Source organism: Erpetoichthys calabaricus, chromosome 12 (genome assembly GCF_900747795.2).
Source record: "Erpetoichthys calabaricus chromosome 12, fErpCal1.3, whole genome shotgun sequence".
In the NCBI taxonomy this organism is placed as follows: domain Eukaryota; kingdom Metazoa; phylum Chordata; class Cladistia; order Polypteriformes; family Polypteridae; genus Erpetoichthys; species Erpetoichthys calabaricus.
In genome coordinates, this window is record NC_041405.2 from 30,124,224 (window position 1) to 30,148,160 (window position 23,937).

Below are 23,937 nucleotides of genomic sequence, written 5' to 3' on the forward strand. Positions count from 1 at the left end.
GTTCTAGGACAAAACAAAAAGTAAAAAATGTTAGTCACATCAACATATTTTATTATTTAAAATTCTAAACAATTCTTTTATGAACTTCTTGTTATGTATTGAGCCCAAAAATCAAAATTTCAACAAAGTAGGAAAAGCATTTCTTTGTGTAGGGGGCTTTGATGCACAATCATATTTACATCCAGCAAGTGCAGCGAGCCAGCCAAATACTGCCTGTATATAAAAAGAACCTGTTTTAAAAGTGCACTTTAAGCACTTTATTTCGTAAGTGCTCAACTATTGAGCCATCAGTTTTGTGTCATACTGCTTTCATGTGTCCACCCCAATATCAGTCATGGACTACTGCATTCCAGTTTGGCAATGACTGCAAGTTAAAGTTCTGTGATGCTGCTCATGCTGGTACCACGGTGTCATTTTGGGGGATTCTGGATGCATCCCTAAAGTCCATCAGTTTTAAAATATACTTTGAAAGAAAGAGACTCCAAGTCCCGTTGGAGGGATTAGGGTTAACCTCCAAAGTTTTCTTTCCTTTTTAAAACTGTGAACAGGACAACAGAAATCAAGGCAGTTCCAAGACGCAGGAGCACAAAGTCTTTGAAGGATGTGCATTATTGAGCTGATTTCTCAGCACAGCTTTTTCAGGCAGCGTTTACCTTATAATGAGAGTTCTGTCCTGCTGATAGCACAAGCTTTTTAGTTTACTCAGTCTGAGCACAACTTAGCTGGTTTAGCCAAGACAGCAAATTACACGTCACAGAATACTTGAAGACAAATTGCTATTTACGGGTTTTTCCCCACGATATCTTCAAGTGAGGAAGTCCAAAATCGTTTTCGATTATGTTTCTTTGCACATTATTTTTTTGAGCGATGAACTCTTATAACATGCTTCTACTCATCACTGAAACAGTTAATGGATTTTAAGACTGAAGTACTATTAGCAGATGTGGGTTCTGGTCTCAGAGTTTTTTGTCAAAATCAGTTTGTGTTCCTTCTTGCTCTGTTTCATATGTTTGGGTTCTTCTCGGTTTTCTTATTTATATTTCTTAAATCTTTCGCCAGTATGAACTTTATAGTGTGTTTTCAGGTTTGTTTTCTGTGAAAATCTCCTGCCGCACTGAGGACAAGGAAAGGGCTTCTCTCCAGTGTGAGTTCTTCTGTGCGATTCAAGATTACTTTTCTGTGCAAATGACTTGTCACATTCGGGGCAAGGGAATAATTTCTCTCCAGAGTGAATCCTCTCGTGTCTGCGTAGGTAATCAGTCCTGTTGAAGCCTTTCCCACATACGCTACAATTGAAGCGCTTTGCTCTTTCATCTCTGTGGGTTATCTGGTGTCTATACAGGTTGCTTACACCAGAAAAGGTTTTCCCACATTCTGGACAGCAGTATGGTTTTGCACCAGTGTGACTTCTTATGTGTGAATAAAGATGAGTGCTCGACAAGAACCTTTTATCACACAGAGCACAAACAAACGGCTTGTCTCCAGTGTGAATTCTTTGGTGAAGGTAAAGGTTATCTCTCCTACTGAACTTCTTCCCGCATTCAGTACAATTGTATGGTTTGGTGACCTTGCTGATATGAGTCCTCTGGTGCTGCACTAGGTTGTCTTTGGCCCTGAAATGCTTCCCACATTCATCACAAATATAAGGTTTCTCTCCAGTGTGAATTTTCTGATGCCTCTGTAAATGACTTATCTTGATGAATTTCATTCCACACTCATTACAGACATTTAAATGCTTCCCAGTGTGAGTCCTTTTATGTACTTCAAGTGATGTTTTATACACAAATTTTTTTTCACATTCAGAACAACCATATTGCCTCTTCTTACCATGAATCAGCAGGTGCATTTGAAGAATGATTTTATTCTTGAATTGTCTCCCACATATTGTGCAGAGATACAGAACCACATTAGCCTCAACTTTCTGAGAAGCATCGATTCTTGTCAGCTTCACTATAGGCTGAGGGCTGCAGTGCAGAGATGACTCGGCTTCTTGCACACCACTTGATCTGTCCTCGCTTTCATTTTCTATTGCTGCTTCCTTCTGTTTCTTCCGATTTGGTGTGTCCTCAGCACAGGCTTCTCCAGGCAACGATAAAGAATGCCGACTATGCTTGCGAGCATCTGTTATTAGAAAAGAAAAGGTAATATGCAAGAAATGCAAGGTTCACATGAAAAATAAAGTAAAACCAAAAGGTAGAAGTTGTAAACCATTCACTGTAATGACGCATTTTAGATGACCCTCAAAGACATATTTTCATTTGAGCTTCTAATTTGATTATTTTTCTAAATAAAAATGAGATGGTGTGCTAAACAGAAATTTGCTCACTACCCACATTCAGAGAAGCAGTTTCCATTTTAATAAAAAACAGAATTAAAAGCTATTAAACTCATTAAAGCAGCTTCTCTTTTAATTTCTGCCAAAGACGCATTTCTCTTCTCTTTCACAAAGTTCAACTGGACAAGAAATACATCTACTGTTCTTCTCCATGCATGAAACAATCCCTCAGATTTTATTAACCAGCTTTCTTTAATGTAAAGGCAAGCATTCTCATCTTCTCCCTCTTCTAAATTCTGCTGGGATGCTCACCGTTTACAGAAAGTCCCAGCAGAAAAACTACATGTACAATTCTTTAAATACCATAAACTTTGAGTAAAGAAGCTGTACAACTCAATTTTCCAAAAAGATACTGAAAAATAATCATTTTTTGAGGATTGACTTATCTGGAGTGAAGAAATTTGCCAGTTTAGATCAGCAGCCAACTGATTGGAACATCATTGATAAAATTTGCTGATTTTTGCACTTCTTCCACTAACCCATGGAGACTTTCAGGCAATTTTTTACATATGTGCTGGAAAATTGCATTAATCAGTATTTTCAAGTAAATCGACTGTAAACTAAAAAGGACTTTTTTAATATTGTCATTGCTCATCATACCTGCCATATTTTTATTCTGTATATATATATATATATATCTGTGCCACAGATAATTGTGATTCTTAGAATATGGTATATCTTGGCTATAACATTAAAAAAGCTACCTTTTAAAACATTTTCCTAATGTATACAAGATTTTGATCTAATGGTATTTCATTTTTCAAAACATTTTCATTTTCCAGCACCTTCAAGAAAGTGAAGAATATTGATTAATTCATTATTATTCCTCTCCACTCTCTAACAGTATTTTCCTGGTATTTAAAATCAGTCATCAACATTGTCTCTCACAATGAGAGAGACAATAACTTAAAAGCCAATATGTATGAAGCAATGGAAACACTAAGACAACAACAGCATGCACAGTAGAGTTTGAGGATTGAAGGTTTCAAATCCAAGTTTAAGGACTACAACCAAGGTTTATTCCAGCAGCCATACCACATGCACTTCAGTACAGGTCATCCACCTGAAAGTAAACATGTTCGGGCCCAGCCAGTACTTGGGACAGGTTTCTGTTGGAAGAAATGTTGGTGAAGCAAGCAGGGGGCACTAATCCTGTGGTCTGAATGTGGATCCTAATGCCCCAGTGCAGTGACGGACATACGGTGCTATAAAAATGGTGCGGTCTCTTGGATGAGATGTAAAACCGAGGACTTGACTCTCTATGGTCATAAGAGATCTCTGGGCATCCTTTGTAAAGAGTAGGGTGTATCCTGATCTCCAAGCTAAATTGCCTTCCACGGCCTAATCATTCTGGCCACCTAATCATCCTCTCTCTCTAATGTTCTCTCTCTCACACCACTTCACCATCTCATAGCTCATGTGTGATGAGTGTATTGCCACAAAAATGACTGCTGTCGCATCATCAAGGTGGATCCTGCACATTAGTGGTGGTTGAAGCGGCTCTTCACTCACTATGAAAAAGCAGTCTGAGTAGTGAGAAAAGTGCTCTATAAATGTAAGGAATTATTATTATTATTATTATTATTATTATACAGGTTGACCATTTGTGTGAAAATACCAATCTTCCAGATGGCATCTGTTTAGAGCAAAGTATTACATACATTTATAAGAAATTAGCACCAAGTTCTACTGTGGCACAGTTTTCTATGAAACAGGAACATCTGAATTTTTAAAAGGGTAGGCACTGAGTGACAGGATCTGGAAACTTAACCAACAGTAGGTTTCTTTATATTTGTAAATTCTGGGACAGTTCACATTACTCACCTTATGAAATGTTTTTTCCCTCAATGAAGATAAAATCTGTGCTAGCAAATTTTGCTCTTAAAAGTTCTACCATGTGGATGTGTAAATCTTCATACAACTTTAAATGTACAATACTGTTTAATTATAGCACTGTAAAATGAAATATTTCAGACTAGACTGACATACCTCCTTTAGGATAATCATCCAAATCAGACGAGTCTTCAAGAAGATCTACTGTAATACAAAAACAGTTTAGAATGAGAATATTTTAATAATGTTCACAACATTCTTATTTATTGAAGAATTTGCTTCATACATGGAGGCTAGTTTCAAAGAAGAGGCTAACATGCAATCATTTACTTTAATGACACTTAATCTTATTCTTTAGATAGCCCAGGATTCCTTCACAGTTAAATGTTTAAAACAATTTGTTACTTTTATTAGCCTGATTTCCCAGGATTCTCGTAGAACAGGTTTACAGTAGGACAAAGCCTCTTTCAGCTGAATCAGAAGCAAGACTGGGTGGAACACTAATTCATTGCAGGGCACAATCCCTGATTCATGAATTTCACTCAACTTATAACACAAATTCAATACATGGGCGTTATATAAAAAGACATACACTGGTGCTATAAAGTGTATGGATCAACTTAGAATTTTCTCAGTTTCTGCAAACATATGACCTTAGACATGATCAGATTTTTACAGAAGTCCTAAAAGTAGATAAATACAGCTGACACAAAAGGCAAGACAAGTTCATTTATAGAGAAAAAAACAGGCACAAGGCTGTTTACAAGTGCTTTACAAAGAAATTAAGATGTTAAAAAAAATTATAAATGAAACAATAAAATTAATAAAAGACTAGGGGGATTTGCCACCTGCTTGCTTCGCTCGCTAACCCCCACGGCATGTACTACACGCCAGCCATTTCGTATCTTTGCTGCTCGCATATGTGGATTTCACTTTCACCAAACAACAAATCTTTTAATTCTCATGGATATGCCTGTTCATTGGGAAGAAACACTTCCTTTCCCTGATGGCAACATGAATTAGACGATTTACAAGTCTCCGCCTTAAATTTTAAATCCGAACAATATATTCAATCTCTTTTCGCTGTTCCATTAATTGACTGAGTAATAGTTTCCGTTTATTTGTGCAAATACGATCTTTACTATCATTTGTTTGAGACTTTCGAATTTTAGTACTTTCATCATCTCTAACCTGCTCCGCATGTGTATTACGCCAACGTTTTTGAATTCTTTACGACATTCTACTTTCTCATCTACTCTTTGTCTTTTATTTCCAGCCCTGGGCGTGGTTAAATCTCTTGGCACAAAGTCTCGTCTCGGAGTATCTCTCTGAAAAAGTCACATATCGTCCCAGGCTAAAAAGTCTCGTCTTGTCCCTGGATTTTTTTTATTATAATAGACAGAAATAAATTAAAAGGCTAAATTACTATTACAGATCAACAAAAAACTTATTGATGCAATTGACTGATCAGCCACAGCAAATGAGTAAGTTTTGAGCCCTGACTTAAATAAATAGCTGGATGCAAACCTCAGGTCTTCAGGAAATTTGTTCCACAGGTGAGGGGCGCAGAAACTAAAGGCTACTTCCTCTTGCTTGGTTTTGATCCTAGGAACAGCGAGTTAACCTGTCACAGATGAGCTGAGGGTTTTAAATATTTCTTAATGTGTATGCAAATTAGAAACACCTATTTAGTACTTTATATACTAATTATAGTATTTTAAAATCAATACTTTGAAGTACAGGAAGCCACTCCACTCTCTTGGTGTTACTGTGACTCTGGTCGCAGCATTCTGAATGAGTTGCAGCCGGCTAACTGAGTTTTTATTAAACACTTTGAGGAAACCACAGACAAAAACATTATCCTTGATCAATTATTGAGGACAATAATCCCATGTTACATATTAGTCTGTGAAAAAATACAAGGGAAAACCCAAGGACTCCCAGAATCGGTCAACAGCATGTGAGTAGGGTGTAGTTAGACTATGCCACTAGGCATCTATCGTGTGGCCTCGTGCTAAGCTGATCAAGTGCATATTTCAGACTTTTATTCTACAATCATGCATGTGACTTTGATGAAAACAATTGCAGCACAACAAGACAACAATGGTCACATTTTTTCAACATTAACTGGCTTGTTAGTAAAGAATTTGTTCCCTGTGAAGAGACGGTTAATCAGCAACATTACTCTGAACTGCTGAGGCTTCTACGGGAAGGCATCAGGGAAAAACGAGGAGGAAAACGTGCATTTTACACAATGACAGCTCACCTGCACACACTGCATTGTCAGTCAGGGTTTTTGACCAAAAACAATGTAGTTATTGCTTCACACCTCCTGTATTCACCAATAGGGATGCACCGATACCACTTTTTTGGAAAACGAGTACGAGTACTTGCATTTCAGTACTCGCCGATACCGAGTACTTAATAAAAACATGATTTAAATTTACAGGTAACAGCTTTAGTCATATAATTTAACAAAAAAAACAAGAAACTCTCGTCTATCCACTGGGAGGTTAGGCTAATTAGCGACACGGGGCTAACACTGCTTGTCCAAATATCCGTGGTGAAACTAAACGCAGAGGAGGCTTGCAGTAGGCTGTGGATATGTTTTTTCACGGAGTCGTGTAGTTTAGGCAGCTCCGTGTCAGTCATGTAGCGGTGGCTTGGGACATCATATCTGGGCTCCAGAACATGGAGGAGACGCAGGAATCCCACATTTTCTACCTCCGAGAGTGGCTGGTCACTCAATGCAATGTACTCGATAATTGCCTGTGTTATTTTCACAGCACGTGGATTGTCTCTGGACATTTTCTCTCGTCTTGCAAGAGTTTGCTGCAGCGTGGGTTGTGTTGGTTTAGAAGCGTGGGTAAACTCTTTGTACTCGTTGTCGTGTTGGGATTTTAGGTGCTTGATTAAATTACTTGTGTTAAATGCGCTACCTTTTGAGCCTCCTCTGGACAATTTCGCTGAGCACAATTTGCAGTCCGCCTTTGTTTTGTCGTCTTCATTCACTTTGAAATAGTTCCACACGGCTGACATGTCTCGCCTCGCCTTCTCCCCGCTCTGAGCTGCAGCCGGAGCCTGGGGGCGGGCACTCGGCGCCTGTGGTTAACCCCTTACACGCCGCTCAAACATAGACATTTCTCAGACCGTGGTATCGGTCCCCGGTATCGGGGGACTTTTAACGAGTACGAGTACTTTAGAAAATGTGGTATCGAGGCCGATACCAGATACCCGTTTCGGTATCGGTGCATCCCTATTCACCAAGTTTTGCTCCTTGTCACTTCTTTTTGTTAGTGAAATTAAAACTGACACTAAAGGGAAGACTATTTGCTACCAGGGAAAAATAAAAATAAATCAATATTGCAGAAGGCTCTAGACAAGGTTACAAAAGATGAGTATCGGAACTGTGTCCTGGAATGGAAGAAGCACTTAGACAAGTGTATTACATCTCAAGGGGAGTATTTTGATAGTGAAGGAAACTGCTGCGAGTCCTCCCTCGCGTGAGAACATTTACAATAATCCATTCATCTGAATCAGGTGTTTCAAACAATGGGATGACATTCACATGCGAGTGTGGGTGGCCCTGCAATGTTCAAAGAATTTAAATTAATATCTTCACTTGGGAAAGGGTGTCATTCCTCAATTAAAGGAAATTGCTGAAGACCTCATGTTTGGAGTCCACCAGTTCACCGCCTGGCAGATTGTGTTCACATGATGGAAATTCAGCACAATAGTACACTTTCCAGAAGTGGTCAACCAACAAATGAGACTCCAAGAGTAAGGTATGTAATATTTCAGAAGGTCATAAAGAACCTTTTGCAACATCTGAGAATCTAAAAGCCTCTCCTGCATTGACTAATGCCATCGTTCAAGAGTCCATCATCAGGAGAACACTGTATAAGCTGAACTAAATTGAAGACCTGCCTCGCTCCCTCATTCATTGGTGTAGAAATCTGCCTTTAATTGAAACGCACAGTATAAGAGGAATGATGTCATCCCCGTTTACATTTAATGTCGGCTTTTCAGGAAGTAATAATATTTTACCAAAAATATACACATTTTAACCATACAAATGGATATCATACATATGGATTATGCAACACAAGTCTTTTCTTTTTTACTTGGACTTTTTTGGCATTGTATAGTGTTGGTCACATATCAACCCTATTGAGCTGATATTTAATTTCTCTATTGAGATGACATTAAATTTTTTTCTCAACCACCACAACAAACTAAATGGGGTAATATTAAAAAATATATGTAATTATTGGGAAGTCCACAAACATCCCATAGTTAAAGCAGTTCTGCAAGGAGGAATGGAGTTAAATTCTTCCGAGCCGATGTGCAGTGCTGATCAACAGTGGATGAAAACATTTAGTTTGAGGATCAAAATAGTTACTGAAAGCAAAGATTTAGATACTTTTCTTACTCGCAAGTATGTAACACTGGACCATTTTCTTCAATAAATAAACAAACTAATATAATGTGTGAGTCATTTGTTTAATTTGGTTCTCTTGACTGAGTTTTAGGAGTAAAAGATTCACTTTCTAGAACCACATTATGAAGCCTAACAAAATTTAGAGAAGTTGAATTTGGCAACAATTACACCTTCTGCCTCTGAAAATATTTTCTGATGCACGGTTGTAATGACAAATAAAAATCAACATACAAGTAATGTGAAATACTGTCCCAATTCAAAGAGTTAATTCCAAAAAAAAAAAAAAGTACAGTACATACAAAACAGGCAGGATAAGGGAGCAAAACCAGAACATATGAAGAACTACTGCACACAGAAATTCCAATATCCATACAGTCAGGGAAATGGGCCAAGATTCTTTTTGTTTTCCAATAAAAATCTATGCTAGTAAAACAGTCTACTCTGTGAATCATCAAATCTTTGGACGATTTTAAATTTAGTATATTTTTAATTACTTACACCACTTTACTACTAAATAACTAACTACAATGACTTACTGTTTCTCCTTCTGGATAATCAGACAAAGAGGTCATCTGGAGCTCTGAAACAGCCACACTAACCAATGCACCGAAACACTGCCCACAATTAGAATGTTGTTAAATCTTTAACTTCAGTGTAGGTTACCTGATTGAGGTTGGTTATCTGTAAGCATGGTGTCTTGTCTCTCCTCTTCTACAGCAAAGCCTTCTTCTGGAATCTCCCTCACACACTGGACAGACAAAGATGTGCTGTGTTCTTTATCTGAAGTTGGCAGTAGAGGGTCACAAACTGAAACCGGGGACCTACATGGAATCTGTGTCTGATCCAAAACAAGACAGGAGCGTCCACAATCAAATTGAACTTCAGTCACTTTCACCTCTGGCTTTTGATTGCACTCTGGCACAGTAGAATCGGGTGTTTCAGAGTGGGCTTGGCTACTAGAACTTTTACTAATATAGACAGATTTGACATCCTCATGATCATCTCCTTGAGAAGAGGTACCTGGCTGCACACTCTCTTCTTCAATAGGCTCTGTAGTTGGCCCACAAAACCCGCCTTCAACTCTAGATATGACTAGCCCTGAAGACTCCTGGTTAACGTCACAAAAATTCTCTGTCAAGTGATCCAATGCACTGTGTGGGTCTGCATAGAGAAACTCATCCTCCTCTTTATCTGTGTGAAACAAAAAGGATTCAGTCACATCAATCTTGAAAGCTTTTTAGTTGATGATGATACTACACAAGTCAGCACAATACTATATTCAGAAAATACATTCATCCACCCATCATCTTCTGAACCTACCATACTTCATATACTAGTGGGTCAGGAGAAGCCTGACTCTGTCCTATCAGTAACAGACACAAGGAGAAACCAAACACTTTGGTATAAAGACAGAAATCTAGCCTAACACTTTGGGTGGCAGCCCATCCTTACACTCCATAGCTGACATATAAAAATAGAAAAAAAAAAACAACATCAATGCTAACAAAGCACAGATAAAACAGAATACACAATAATAATCAGATAACAAATATATAAGACTGCAAATACATGGAGTATCACTTGGTGGATATATGCAGTTCATCTAGACATTGCTCAAAAATAGATGAGCATTTAAATTATAAAATAAACTTTCCAACCACAAAATGCAGACATTAACAATCACATTCATTTTAATTATTTTTTAAAAAACAAAGTCACACTGACATAGATGGAAAAATTCTTTCTCTGCTGTAAACTTCTAGTGCATTGTTACATTGCCAGTAGCTGGAGGCTAACATAGCAAAATGGTATACATACTGCCAACACTACTATAATGATCTGGCTGTAAAATCATGTATAAGGGAAAAACGAAATACACACTCATATACTTGCAAGGAAAAAAATGACAGAAGAGTTTAAAAAAAAAAAAAAAAAACACACACACATGTTGGTTCATCACATCCCACCCTTTCAGCAGTGAATGCAGCTGGGTGACTGTCACAAATTAGCCCAGGAGACAAAAACGAGTGATAAAAAGTTTAGAAAATACTTTGGATTGGATATCAAACATCTCACCTCTCCAAGACTTGAGAAGGTACCCCTAATGCAAAAGCATCCTGAAGCGACACTTTTGTGAAAATGCTTATTTGATAGTTGGACTTCACACATAATACACTTCATATCAAAATATTGTCTTTAGTACTAAAATATGAAAACCATTTGTCTTTTAGGTATGCGTTCAACATTTCTTGCATTTCCTGTCATCCTACACATACATAGAAATTCATGAAATGTATGTGTTCCAAATAACGATATATTATTTACCCCATACAGCTCCAGGCACCTCATTCCCAGTTAAACAAGGCATCAGCTGGGAGAGCTTTTTGCCCTTCCTGCAGCGGTGGTGGGATGGGATAGTATGCTGCTTGTGTTAACCGACACATTTACAAAACAAAAGACGCTGATGGAGAGGTGCGAAGGGATTTAAGGTGGACCGGGATTACTGTATATACCGCGGATAAATCAGGATTTCATAGTATAATTTCTGGTATTTTATAATGTCGGTCATATATGTCAAATGCGTAAAACTCATGCTATTGGTACAAGAGATTATGATATGCTAATGCCCACCAGAGAGAGTAACAATGGAGCACACTGCCTTTTTATTTCTATGTGGGTGCGGTAATACACTGTATGAGCGTGTGTTCCTAACCTCTCTCTCTCTCTCTCACTCTCTAGTGAGCCTACGTGACCACACGGTAATACCCAAACTATTCCAAAGAAATGTTTGCAAGGATTTGTGTTTTTTGTATCTCACACTCTCATACACCTAGATCTCTTATCTAAAATGGAGCGTGCAATCAGAAGAAAATATGAAGCTGGTTTTAAGTTAAACGTCATTGAAGTAGCGAAAGAAATTGGTAACTGCGCTGCTACAACAAAATTCAATGTTGCCAACCACCAATATCCCGTTGAATCTATTTTAGCTGTAGTTAGTCCATATGTCAAAGGGTTGTTATTCAGTTACAACTGTGACAGTCGCTCCATACAACCTCTAGCAGGATTGTGATTCCAATGATCTTTGCGAGAACTTTTTGAAGCATAGTTAATTAGGATAATTAATTAATAAATAATATGAAAAATGAGTGTTAATATTGGTTTGCATTTAGGGACTGGTGTTGATATCACAGGTACAAAACAGGATGAAAACTAGAGAACTGACTATGATCGAAAAGTATGCAATTTTGAACAACAAAATAAATACCGATCACAGCCCTTGGAGAATAATCAACAGCATGGAATATCTTGAAAAATAAACCAACCGCTGGAGATGTACAGTTGTGCTTAAAAGTTTGTGAACCCTTTAGAATTTTCTATATTTCTGCATAAATATGACCTAAAATATCATCAGATTTTCACTCAAGTCCTAAAAGTAGATAAAGAGAAACCAGTTAAACAAATGAGACAAAAATATTATACTTGGTCATTTATTTATTAAAGAAAATGATCGAATATTACACATTTGTGAGTGGCAAAAGTATGTGAACCTTTGCTTTCAGTATCTGGTGTGACCCCCCCTTTGCAGCAATAACTGCAACTAAACATTTCCGGTAACTGTTGATCAGTCCTGCACATCGGCTTGGAGGAATTTTAGCCCATTCCTCCGTACAGAACAGCTTCAACTCTGGGTTTCCTCACATTAACTGCTCGCTTCAGGTTCTTCCACAATGTTTCGAATGGATTAAGGTCAGGACTTTGACTTGGCCATTCCAAAACATTAATTTTATTCATCTTTAACCATTCTTTGGTAGAACGACTTGTGTGCTTAGGGTCGTTGTCTTGCTGCATGACCGACCTTCTCTTGAGATTCAGTTCATGGACAGATGTCCTGACATTTTCCTTTAGAATTCTCCGATATAATTCAGAATTCATTGTTCCATCAATGAAGGCAAGCTGTCCTGGCCCAGATGCAGTAAAACAGGCCCAAACCATGATACTACCACCACCATGTTTCACAGATGGAATAAGGTTTTTATGCTGGAATGCAGTGTTTTCCTTTCTCCAAACATAACGCTTTTCATTTAAACCAAAAAGTTCTATTTTGGTCTCACCCGTCCACAAAACATTCTTCCAATAGCCTTCTGGTTTGTCCACATGATCTTTAGCAAACTGCAGACGAGCAGCATTGTTTTTTTTTGGAGAGCAGTGGCTTTCTCCTTGCAACCCTGCCATGCACACCATTGTTGTTCAGTGTTCTCCTGATGGTGGACTCATGAACATGAACATTAGCCAATGTGAGAGAGGCCTTCAGTTGCTTAGAAGTTACCCTGGGGTCCTTTGTGACCTCGCTGACTATTACACGCCAGCTGGAATAATGTGAAATTCAGAGTATATATTATCCTCATTATTCAATGTTCACAAGAGCCTTGCTCTTGGAGTGATCTTTGTTGGTCGACCACTCCTGGGGAGGGTAACAATGGTCTTGAATTTCCTCCATTTGTACACAATCTGTCTGTCTGTGGATTTGTGGAGTGCAAACTCTTTAGAGATGGTTTTGTAACCTTTTCCAGCCTGATGAGCATCAACAACTCTTTTTCTGAGGTCCTTTGTTCGTGCCATGATACACTTCCACAAACATGTGTTGTGAAGAGCAGACTTTGATAGATCCCTGTTCTTTAAATAACACAGGGTGCCCACTCACACCTGATTGTCATCCCATTGATTGAAAACATTCATCCATCCATTGTTTCCCGCTTATCCGAGGTCGGGTCGCGGGGGCAGCAGCTTGAGCAGAGATGCCCAGACTTCCCTCTCCCCGGCCACTTCTTCTAGCTCTTCCGGGAGAATCCCAAGGCGTTCCCAGGCCAGTCGAGAGACATAGTCCCTCCAACGTGCCCGGAACACCTCACCAGGGAAGCGTCCAGGAGGCATCCTGATCAGATGCCCAAGCCACCTCATCTGACTCCTCTCGATGCGGAGGAGCAGCGGCTCTACTCTGAGCCCCTCCCGGATGACTGAGCTTTTCACCCTATCTTTAAGGGAGAGCCCAGACACCCTGTGGAGGAAACTCATTTCAGCCGCTTGTATTCGCGATCTCGTTCTTTCGGTCACTACCCATAGTTCATGACCATAGGTGAGGGTAGGAACATAGATCGACTGGTAAATTGAGAGCTTCGCCTTGCGGCTCAGCTCCTTTTTCACCACGACAGACCGATGCAAAGCCCGCATTACTGCGGATGCCGCACCGATCCGCCTATCGATCTCATGCTCCATTCTTCCCTCACTCATGAACAAGACCCCGAGATACTTGAACTCCTCCACTTGGGGCAGGATCTCGCTACCAACCCTGAGAGGGCACTCCACCCTTTTCCGGCTGAGGACCATGGTCTCGGATTTGGAGGTGCTGATTCTCATCCCAGCCGCTTCACACTCGGCTGCGAACCGATCCAGAGAGAGCTGAAGATCACGGCCTGATGAAGCAAACAGGACAACATCATCTGCAAAAAGCAGTGACCCAATCCTGAGCCCACCAAACCAGACCCCCCTCAACGCCCTGGCTGTGCCTAGAAATTCTGTCCATAAAAGTTATGAACAGAATCGGTGACAAAGGGCAGTCCTGGCGGAGTCCAACTCTCACTGGAAACGGGTTCGACTTACTGCCGGCAATGCGGACCAAGCTCTGGCACCGATCGTACAGGGACCGAACAGCCCTTATCAGGGGGGCCGGTACCCTATACTCTCGGAGTACCCCCCACAGGATTCCCCGAGGGACACGGTCGAATGCCTTTTCCAAGTCCACAAAACACATGTAGACTGGTTGGGCAAACTCCCATGCACCCTCCAGGACCCTGCTAAGGGTGTAGAGCTGGTCCACTGTTCCGCAACCAGGACGAAAACCACACTGTTCCTCCTGAATCCGAGGCTCGACTATCCGACGGACCCTCCTCTCCAGGACCCCTGAATAGACTTTTCCAGGGAGGCTGAGGAGTGTGATCCCTCTGTAGTTGGAACACACCCTCCGATCCCCCTTCTTAAAGAGGGGGACTACCACCCCGGTCTGCCAATCCAGAGGCACTGTCCCTTATGTCCATGCGATGTTGCAGAGGCGTGTCAACCAAGACAGTCCTACAACATCCAGAGCCTTGAGGAACTCCGGGCGTAGCTCATCCACCCCCGGGGCCCTGCCACCAAGGAGTTTTTTGACCACCTCGGTGACCTCAGTCCCAGAGATGGGGGAGCCCACCTCTGAGTCCCCAGGCTCTGCTTCCTCATTGGAAGGCATGTTAATGGGATTGAGGAGGTCTTCGAAGTACTCCCTCCACCGACCCACAACGTCCCGAGTCGAGGTCAGCAGCGCATCATCCCCACCATATACAGTGTTGACACTGCACTGCTTCCCCTTCCTGAGACGCCGGATGGTGGACCAGAATCTCCTCGAAGCCGTCCGAAAGTCGTTCTCCATGGCCTCCCCAAACTCCTCCCAAGCCCGAGTTTTTGCCTTAGCAACCACCAAAGCCGCATTCCGCTTGGCCTGCCGGTACCTATTAGCTGCCTCCAGGGTCCCACAGGACAAAAGGGTCCTGTAGGACTCCTTCTTCAGCTTGACGGCATCCTTCACCGCCGGTGTCCACCAACGGGTTCGGGGATTGCCGCCACGACAGGCACCGACCACCTTACGGCCACAGCTCCGGTCAGCTGCCTCAACAATAGAGGCACGGAACATGGCCCATTCGGACTCAATGTCCCCCACCTCCCTCGGGATGTGGTCGAAGTTCTGCCGGAGGTGGGAGTTGAAGCTACTTCTGACAGGGGGCTCTGCCAGACGTTCCCAGCAGACCCTCACAACACGTTTGGGCCTACCATGCCTGATCGGCATCCTCCCCCACCATCGAAGCCAACTCACCACCAGGTTGTGATCAGTTGACAGCTCCGCCCCTCTCTTCACCCGAGTGTCCAAGACATGTGGCCGCAAGCGCGACGACACGACCACAAAGTCGATCATCGAACTGAGGCCTAGGGTGTCCTGGTGCCAAGTACACATATGAACACCCCTATGCTTGAACATGGTGTTCGTTATGGACAATCCGTGACGAGCACAGAAGTCCAATAACAAAACACCGCTCGGGTTCAGATCGGGGGGGCCATTCCTCCCAATCACGCCCTTCCAGGTCTCACTGTCATTGCCCACGTGAGCATTGAAGTCTCCCAGCAGAACGAGGGAGTCCCCAGAAGGTATGCCCTCTAGCACCCCCTCCAGGGACTCCAAAAAGGGTGGGTACTCTGAACTGCTGTTCGGTGCATACGCACAAACAACAGTTAGGACCCGTCCCCCCACCCGAAGGCGGAGGGAGGCTACCCTCTCGTCCACCGGGGTAAACCCCAATGTACAGGCTCCAAGTCGGGGGGCAATAAGTATACCCACACCCGCTCGGAGCCTCTCACCGGGGGCAACTCCAGAGTGGTACAGAGTCCAGCCCCTCTCAAGGAGATTGGTTCCAGAGTCCAAGTTGTGCGTCGAGGTGAGTCCGACTATATCTAGCCGGAACCTCTCAACTTCGCGCACTAGCTCAGGCTCCTTCCCCTTCAGAGAGGTGACATTCCACGTCCCAAGAGCCATTGAAAACACCTGACTCTAATTTCACCTTCAAACTAACTGCTAATCCTAGAGGTTCACATACTTTTGCCATTCACAAATATGTAATATTCGATCATTTTCCTCAATAAATAAATGATCAAGTATAATATTTTTGTCTCATTTGTTTAACTGGCTTCTCTTTATCTACTTTTAGGACTTGAGTGAAAATCTGATGATGTTTTAGGTCATATTTATGCAGAAACATAGAAAATTCTAAAGGGTTCATAAACTTTCAAGCACAACTGTAAGTGATTTGCAATGAGAAGGCTATCCAAGGAAGACCAAAGCGGCTGATTACAGGAGATTTGTTAGAGCTATGTAGATTAACCCAAAAAAATAAGATCTAAAGAAATAAAAGACAGTCTACAGGGTGCAGTTTTGAGACATCATCTGAAGAATTACAGCCGGAAACACCGAAACTACATTCCAAGAGGTAAGCCTCTCATCAGCACCATCAACAGAAAGGTTAGGCTGGAGGTTTTATGGAGAGATCGGGGAAAGATTTAAGGGGAAATGTGTAGAGCAAGAGAGGGTCTGCAAATGACTCTAAGCAAAGCGGTCCATCTGTGACGTATGGAGGAGGCAGCATCATGGTTTGGATAGGCTTGGCAGCTTCCTGAATTGGCTGCTCACTGGTCTTTAGCTGTATTTCCTAACTTCGCCAATGAAATTTCATAAGACCACTGGCCACAGTCATACTGCCATCAGTTAAGGCTTTGGACCCAGGACTTGAAACCCTGAAGTTGTGGATTCAAATCTTGGCACCGACACAGTGAGTAAGTCAATTCACCTGCCTGTACTCCAACTGGGAAACAAAAGAAATGTAACCAATTGTTTCTGAAATGTTGTAAGTCACTCCTGATAAATACATCTGCCAAATAAGTAATAATAATATATTTGGTCACTGAAGCTGCTTACTCTTGAACATGCTATACATAACTGTCCATGAGTAAAACATTTCCACCACTTTTCCTAGTGACTTGGCTTCTGTTGATGGCTACTGCAAAACACAATTTTTCTTTGGCATTGAATATGGTAACCAGCTGGAATAATGTGAAATTCAGAGTATATATTATCATCATTATTCAATGTTCACTTGTTTATGTTGCCCACAGGCTACACATTTAGTCATCTCATGGAATTAACTGAATGTTTTTACTTTTGGAATTGTTTTCTCTATTTATTTATTTTTTCTAGTGCTTCAAGTGGAAGAAAATCACTGTTGGTAAGTTTGTCGGAACGTTGGGGGGGGTTGGGAGTCCCCTTTAAAGTCCATTGATATGAATGCGTATTGTCGTGTTTGGGCCAAGAGAGATCTTAGAGTCCTGTTTTCAATTGGTGCTTCATTCACCCATTGTCTCCACTGAAAAGCACCCGGGAAAATCACTCCATTTGCAGAAATGCAGCCCCATACGTTCAAGGAACCTCCACCATGCTTCACTGTTGCCTGCAGACACTCATTATTGTACCTCTCTCCAGCCCTTCGACGAACAAACTGCCTTCTGCTACAGCCAAATATTTCAAATTTTGACTCATCAGTCCAGAGTACCTGCTGCCATTTTTCTGCACTCCAGTTCCTATGTTTTCGTGCATACTTGAGTCACTTGGCCTTGTTTCCACGTCAGAGGTACAGCTTTTTGGCTGCAACTCTTCCATGAAGACCACTTCTGGCCAGACTTCTCCGGACAATAGATGGGTGTACCTGGGTCCCACTGATGTCTGCCAGTTCTGAGCTGATGGCACTGCTGGACATCTTCTGAGAGTAATAAGCTTGATGTATCTTTCATCTGCTGCACTAAGTTTCCTTGGCCGACCACTGCGTCTACGATCCTCAATGTTGCCCGTTTCTTTGTGCTTCTTCAAAAGAGCTTGAACAGCACATCTTGAAACCCCAGTCTGCTTTGAAATCTTTGTCTGGGAGAGACCTTGCTGATGCAGTATAACTACCTTGTGTCTTGTTGCTGTGCTCAATCTTGCCATGACATGAAACTGTCTTCCACAACCTCACCTTGGTAGCAGAGTTTGGCTGTTCCTCACCCAGTTTTAAGCCTCCTACACAGCTGTTTCTGTTTCAGTTAATGACTGTGTTTCAACCTACGTGTGACATTGATGATCATTAGCACCTGTTTGGTATGATTGGTTGATCATACACCTGACTAGAATCCTACAAAATCCCTGACTTTGTGCAAGTGGACCTATAAGAATTGATGCTGGTTTGAAGGCAAAAGGTAGTACAGTGATCCCTCGCTATATCGCACTTCGCCTTTCGCGGCTTCACTCCATCGCGAATTTTATATGTAAGCATATTTAAATATATATCGCGGATTTTTCCCTGCTTAGCGGGTTTCTGCGGACAATGGGTCTTTTAATTTCTGGTACATGCTTCCTCAGTTGGTTTGCCCAGTTGATTTCATACAAGGGACGCTATTGGCAGATGGCTGAGAAGCTACCCAACTTACTTTCTCGCTCTCTCTCTTGCGCTGACGTAGGGGGGTGTGAGCAGGGGGGCTGTTCACACACCTAGACGATAGGGACGTTGCTACCTTCTGTGTGCAGCTGCTTCCTGAAGGACATGCTGCATGGTGCTTCGCATACTTAAAAGCTCAAAGGGCACGTATTGATTTTTCACTGTTTTGTTTTTCTCTCTTTCTCTCCCTGCTCCTGAAAGAGGGGGTGTGATCTGCCGCCTTCAACAGCTTTGTACCGGCGGTGCTTCGCATATTTAAAAGCCAAACAGCCCTATTGATTTTTTTTTTGACTGCTTGCTTTGTTCTCTCTCTCTCCTGACGCGCACTCCTTTGAAAAGGAAGATATGTTTGCATTCTTTTAATTGTGAGACAGAACTGTCATCTCTGTCTTGTCATGGAGCAGTTTAAACTTTTGAAAAAGAGACAAATGTTTGTTTGCAGTGTTTGAATAACGTTCCTGTCTCTCTACAACCTCCTGTGTTTCTGCGCAAATCTGTGACCCAAGCATGACAATATAAAAATAACCATATAAACATATGGTTTCTACTTCGCGGATTTTCTTATTTCGCGGGTGGCTCTGAAACGCAACCCCCGCGATGGAGGAGGGATTACTGTAACACCAAATATTGATTTGATTTAGATTTTTCTTTTGTTCGCTCACTTTACATTTTGTAAATTGATAACAATAAACAATCATTATTTATATTTCTGAAAGCATTCTTTGTTTATAGCATTTTTTCACACCTGCCTAAAACTTTTGCACAGTACTATAGATTTTTTTATTTAAATAAAATGTTTAACTTTAGAACATAATTCCGCAAATAGCAAATGAATATATAACATGTTTTTGAAGAAATAACTTATCCTTTAAGTACATCTATGTTACACAGACTATCCAGTGGATTCTGGGTGGTCTTTTGGCCTTGGGACCCCTGCAGATTTTGTTTTTTGACCAGCATTATTCCGCTAAGTGTTTTTTTTCTTTTTGTCCTCTCCAGCCTCTAACAATTGTACTGGAGTCATCTTTAAAGACTTAAAATTGAATATATTAGGACATGACTTTTTCTGTATTCATATGTTTACTTTATACAAGTACATATTGATTTATTTATACCTAATATTTTTGATATGTTGCTTATTCATTCTTATTTGTATCTATTTTAAAATTTTTTTTGGGTAACTTTAACATTTTGTAAAGCACTTTGAGAGACATCCTTTGCAGGAAAATGTGCTATAGAAATAAACGTTGTTGGAACATACTGCCCATCTAATGAAGGCATTCACCAGAAAGAAAAAGTAAAATTATGGACTGGCCATAACAGTCTTCTGATTTAAATCCTACAGAGAATGCATTGCACACATTGAAGAGGAAACTAAAATCAAAAAAGCCTCAAAAACAGGCACCAACTTAAAGAGGCTGTTGTAAACGCCTAGCAGAACATGCCAAATACAATTATAAAGTGTCTGGTGATGTCAATATGTCACAAATTTAGGACGTTATTGTGTGTAAGGGGCATTTGATCAAATACCTACTTTAAGTAAACTTTATTTTGCTTCAGGTTCATTTGTCCAAATAGTTTTATTCAGATGGAACTGGGGGAATAAACACATCAATTGTCATTTTTCCCCAATATTGTTCATGTTATATGTAAAACGCCGCAAAACAAATGAAAGCTGACATTCTGTATTTTAGTCTCATATTCATCTCTTCACCCCAAATACACATTGTACGGATATATAACAAAAATAACCCATAATACCTGACGATTCCAGTATCTTTGCTTCTCCCTGAATTTAAAGCAAGAACCTGATAGCAACTGAAAGACACCTGAGGAAATCAGGTGCAGGAATACGGCAGTAAACACAAAACTTTTATGTTAACGGATCACACGTACAACACTGTTTGGTAAACTTTAGCTGTAAAGAAAATGGCCTTTTAAAGTAAATTGGGAAAAAAATCACCCATCCATCCGTTTTCGTAATAAATCGGGCACGGACGGTATAAGGCTGGAAACAAACCCTAGAGAAGATACTGCCATCGGGGCCACACTCAGTCAAACCTGGCCAATTCAAAGTTATTGGCCAAAATTATGCAATGCGGGACGAACACTGACATTTTAAGAAGGTGCCCATAGGGGAACAATTCTAGAAACACGAAGCGTGGCCTTACTCGACTTGGGGTTCCTGCTCAGCAACCGTGATAATATTTGCTAACATAAAGGAACTTTAAAATGTTGCGTCCGAAGCATCCAAAAGTGCAGCGGTCGCTTGTCCTGCACTGTTTACGGCAATGCAAGAGTTGCCGCTCATTACTGGGCTGCCGTTAATAAACAAGTCGCAAAGTAGTTGCAGTGATGCGGGGACTTTACCAAACCATTCAGATGATTACTGGTGCTTCATTTCTCCAAATCCTGTTTCAAGTAGGTACGACGCCCACCCCCCTTTACCTGTCCGTGCGGCCACTTCTCTTGCAGAGTACGGAGTTTTCCGCTCCGCGCTCACGTCGCCCAGTTGCCGTTTCAAATCTGCAATCTCTTTATTTCTCTCCGACATTTTGAACTGAAGAAACGCGAATTTTTCCTCGACGTGATCCGTAAATTCGGTCACGATCACCTCTACCGCTGACAGCATTTCCTCCTCGATGACCAACGCGAAATGGTTTTCCATCTCGGATTCCGTCTTCACAAGACTCTCCTGAAGTTTCGAAGCTTGCGGAGGCAATCCGCCATCCAAGTAGTCGCAACATTTTATGAACACGGCCCGCGATGCACTTCGTACCTCGCGCTCGATTGTGGTCTCAAATTTCTTCTTAAACGCGGAAGAAAACACTTCGCAGGCCATCTTTTGTCAGTTAAAACCGCGACAATAGTCTCGCGTCTCCTTCCAGCCGCTTGACGGGCAGCAAAGGGGAAGGTGGAGAAGTGTGACACCAGGAAGTGACGAACAACTACTTCCGATTATTGTATCGCGTGATATTTGAAAACTTTGTTCGAGCACTTTTTAAAAATCTTTATTGATGTGATCTGCAATGTACAGGTATCAGAAAAATATCGATTAACGAAATATAAGAACTATAAACGCATATAAACCAACTTGGTGCATGTATGTATGTATACACACACACACACACATACATACATAGGTGTATATTATATATGTTATATGAATGAATGTTAAGAAAGTAAAATTGACGATCAAAGGCTTACCTGGGCAGTCAGTCAATCTTCACGTACTGCTCAGTGCACGAACGGTTCAAGTTGTAAGCTTTAACCACACTACATACTTACTGTATAGCACTCAGCAAATCACTTAAAGTACCTACCAAAAATTATACTTTAAATATGTTGAAGCAATTATGTTATATTGCACCCAAAAATGACATTCGTTAGTTCCGCTGCCCCAAAACTCCAGCATCCTAGGTTCAAATCCTCATTTAAAATATAAAAATTCTACATTTCAAACAGGTATAGGACATTCCATTTTTGTTTTTATCACCATATCCACATAGATTGTCACTATAAGCAGTCAGTAGCATACCAGTAAAGAAAGTTCAGGTCAAGTTGGGGAGCTTGCACAGGTACAGCACGTTGCCACACCCATCACATGATGAAACACTCGGGACCTCCGTTGGCAACCCCCCAGGCAGACACATGGTCCAGTCCCACCCCTCTGAAATAACCATCTATCTGCAGCAGCCAGGTGTTACATGGGCGTCCCCTTGGCCTGGCCCAGTAGCTTGGGTCCTCAACAATAAAGATCCTGCGAGCCGGATCACCCTCTGGGAATCGCGCCACATGGCTGTAGTGCCATAAACTGACACCCCCTCACAATCCAGGTAATATGCCTCAATCGGGGCACTGTGAGTAACCACTTGTGTGACACAAATTCAAACCAGCGATACCCAAGGATTCTCTGAAGAGACAGAGCCTCAGGGTGTCCCACAGGGCAGCTCGATCAACTAAGTTGAACACTTTACGAAAATCAACAAAGGGCTGCAAAGAAACTCTGCCGATATTTGTGTTTGCACTCCATGAGAACCCTCAGTGCCAAGATGCGGTCGATGGTAGACTTCTTAGGCATAAAACCAGAGTGCTCTGGTCGCTGGTGAGCAAGTGATCACAGATCCTATTGAGGATAACCCTAACAAGGAGCTTACCCGACACTGAGAACAGTGTTATCCCCCTGTAGTTGCCGCTGTCCAGGCGATCACCCTTCCCTTTCCAGTTAGGGATGACAAGTCCCTTTTTCCAGTGAGTTGGGACAATGCCTATCTCCCAAATGGAAGCAAAGATTGCTTGCAATGCAAGAAGAACAGCCTTACCAACAGCCTGGAGAAGTTCACTCCAGATGTCACAGATACCCTCGGAAGCCTCATCCCCAGAAGAGTCAAAACTGCTGGAAAGCCAAATCCAGTCAGGCCTACTGGGGGTTAAAACTGGTGTGGTGCTGAGCTGTCACCCACTGCACAGCAGCACTTGGGTCCCAATTTGAGGCGGCCCATCCAGGTAGGCGCGTGGAACGTCTTGTCTCTCCACTATGATTATCATCTTCCTCTGTTGTTGGAGGAGCTTCGAAAAGTCCACATTTCAGTGGTGGAACTCTCTGAGGTTCGCAGACCTGTGACTGGCCAGATCTCTATAGCTGGGTACACCTTTTATTGGTCCAGTTGCTCTGATGGCTGTCATATTCAGGGAGTAGCTGTTGCTGTGGCAGATCGGCTCTTTCCAATGATGTCTGTTGTCACTCCTTTCAATTAATGTATTATTACGGCACTCTCTGGGTGTCTTGTCTGTTGTCTCAGTGTACAACTTCATCTACACTCCACCTTTCAAGCTTGAGCACTCCAGTTTTAAGCAGTGACTTTCTATGCACTTTAATCACTTTTATTTTAATGGGAGATGCTGTATCCAAAGCCTTTCAAGGTAGGAAAGACACATTATAATTTTATGTTAACTGATCTGGGTTGTTTCCTACAGTTATGCTTTCGTTTTTAAAAATATTTTCAAATTTTGTTGCAGAGTTATAATCTAGATGTCACATTGTCCTTGTAGTGATCTGCAAGTGCACTGATAAGGGCAAAAAGACATCAAATGTTATTAAGCAGTGATCAGAAAAAAACTTGATTTATTTAAAATTTAAATTCTGAATTTCAACTCTCTACATAGTAATTAGATCTAACTTGTATTTTGTGATGGACGGCCAGCAGCTCAACCCTGCCAGAATA

At 41.5% G+C, this 23,937-nt stretch overlaps 1 protein-coding gene across 1 annotated transcript; it reads right to left on the bottom strand.

Annotated features, from left to right (window-relative positions):
* Positions 1-32: 32 nt before the first annotated feature.
* LOC114662026 (zinc finger protein 484-like) lies at positions 33-21,645 on the bottom strand. Its single transcript, XM_028815307.2, has 4 exons — positions 21,161-21,645; positions 9,273-9,800; positions 4,325-4,372; positions 33-2,121 (listed from the first exon to the last, which is right to left on the bottom strand). The coding sequence occupies exons 1-4, from the start codon at positions 21,552-21,554 to the stop codon at positions 1,031-1,033; spliced, it is 2,061 nt and encodes a 686-aa protein (XP_028671140.1). The 5' UTR covers positions 21,555-21,645; the 3' UTR covers positions 33-1,030.
* Positions 21,646-23,937: the final 2,292 nt, after the last annotated feature.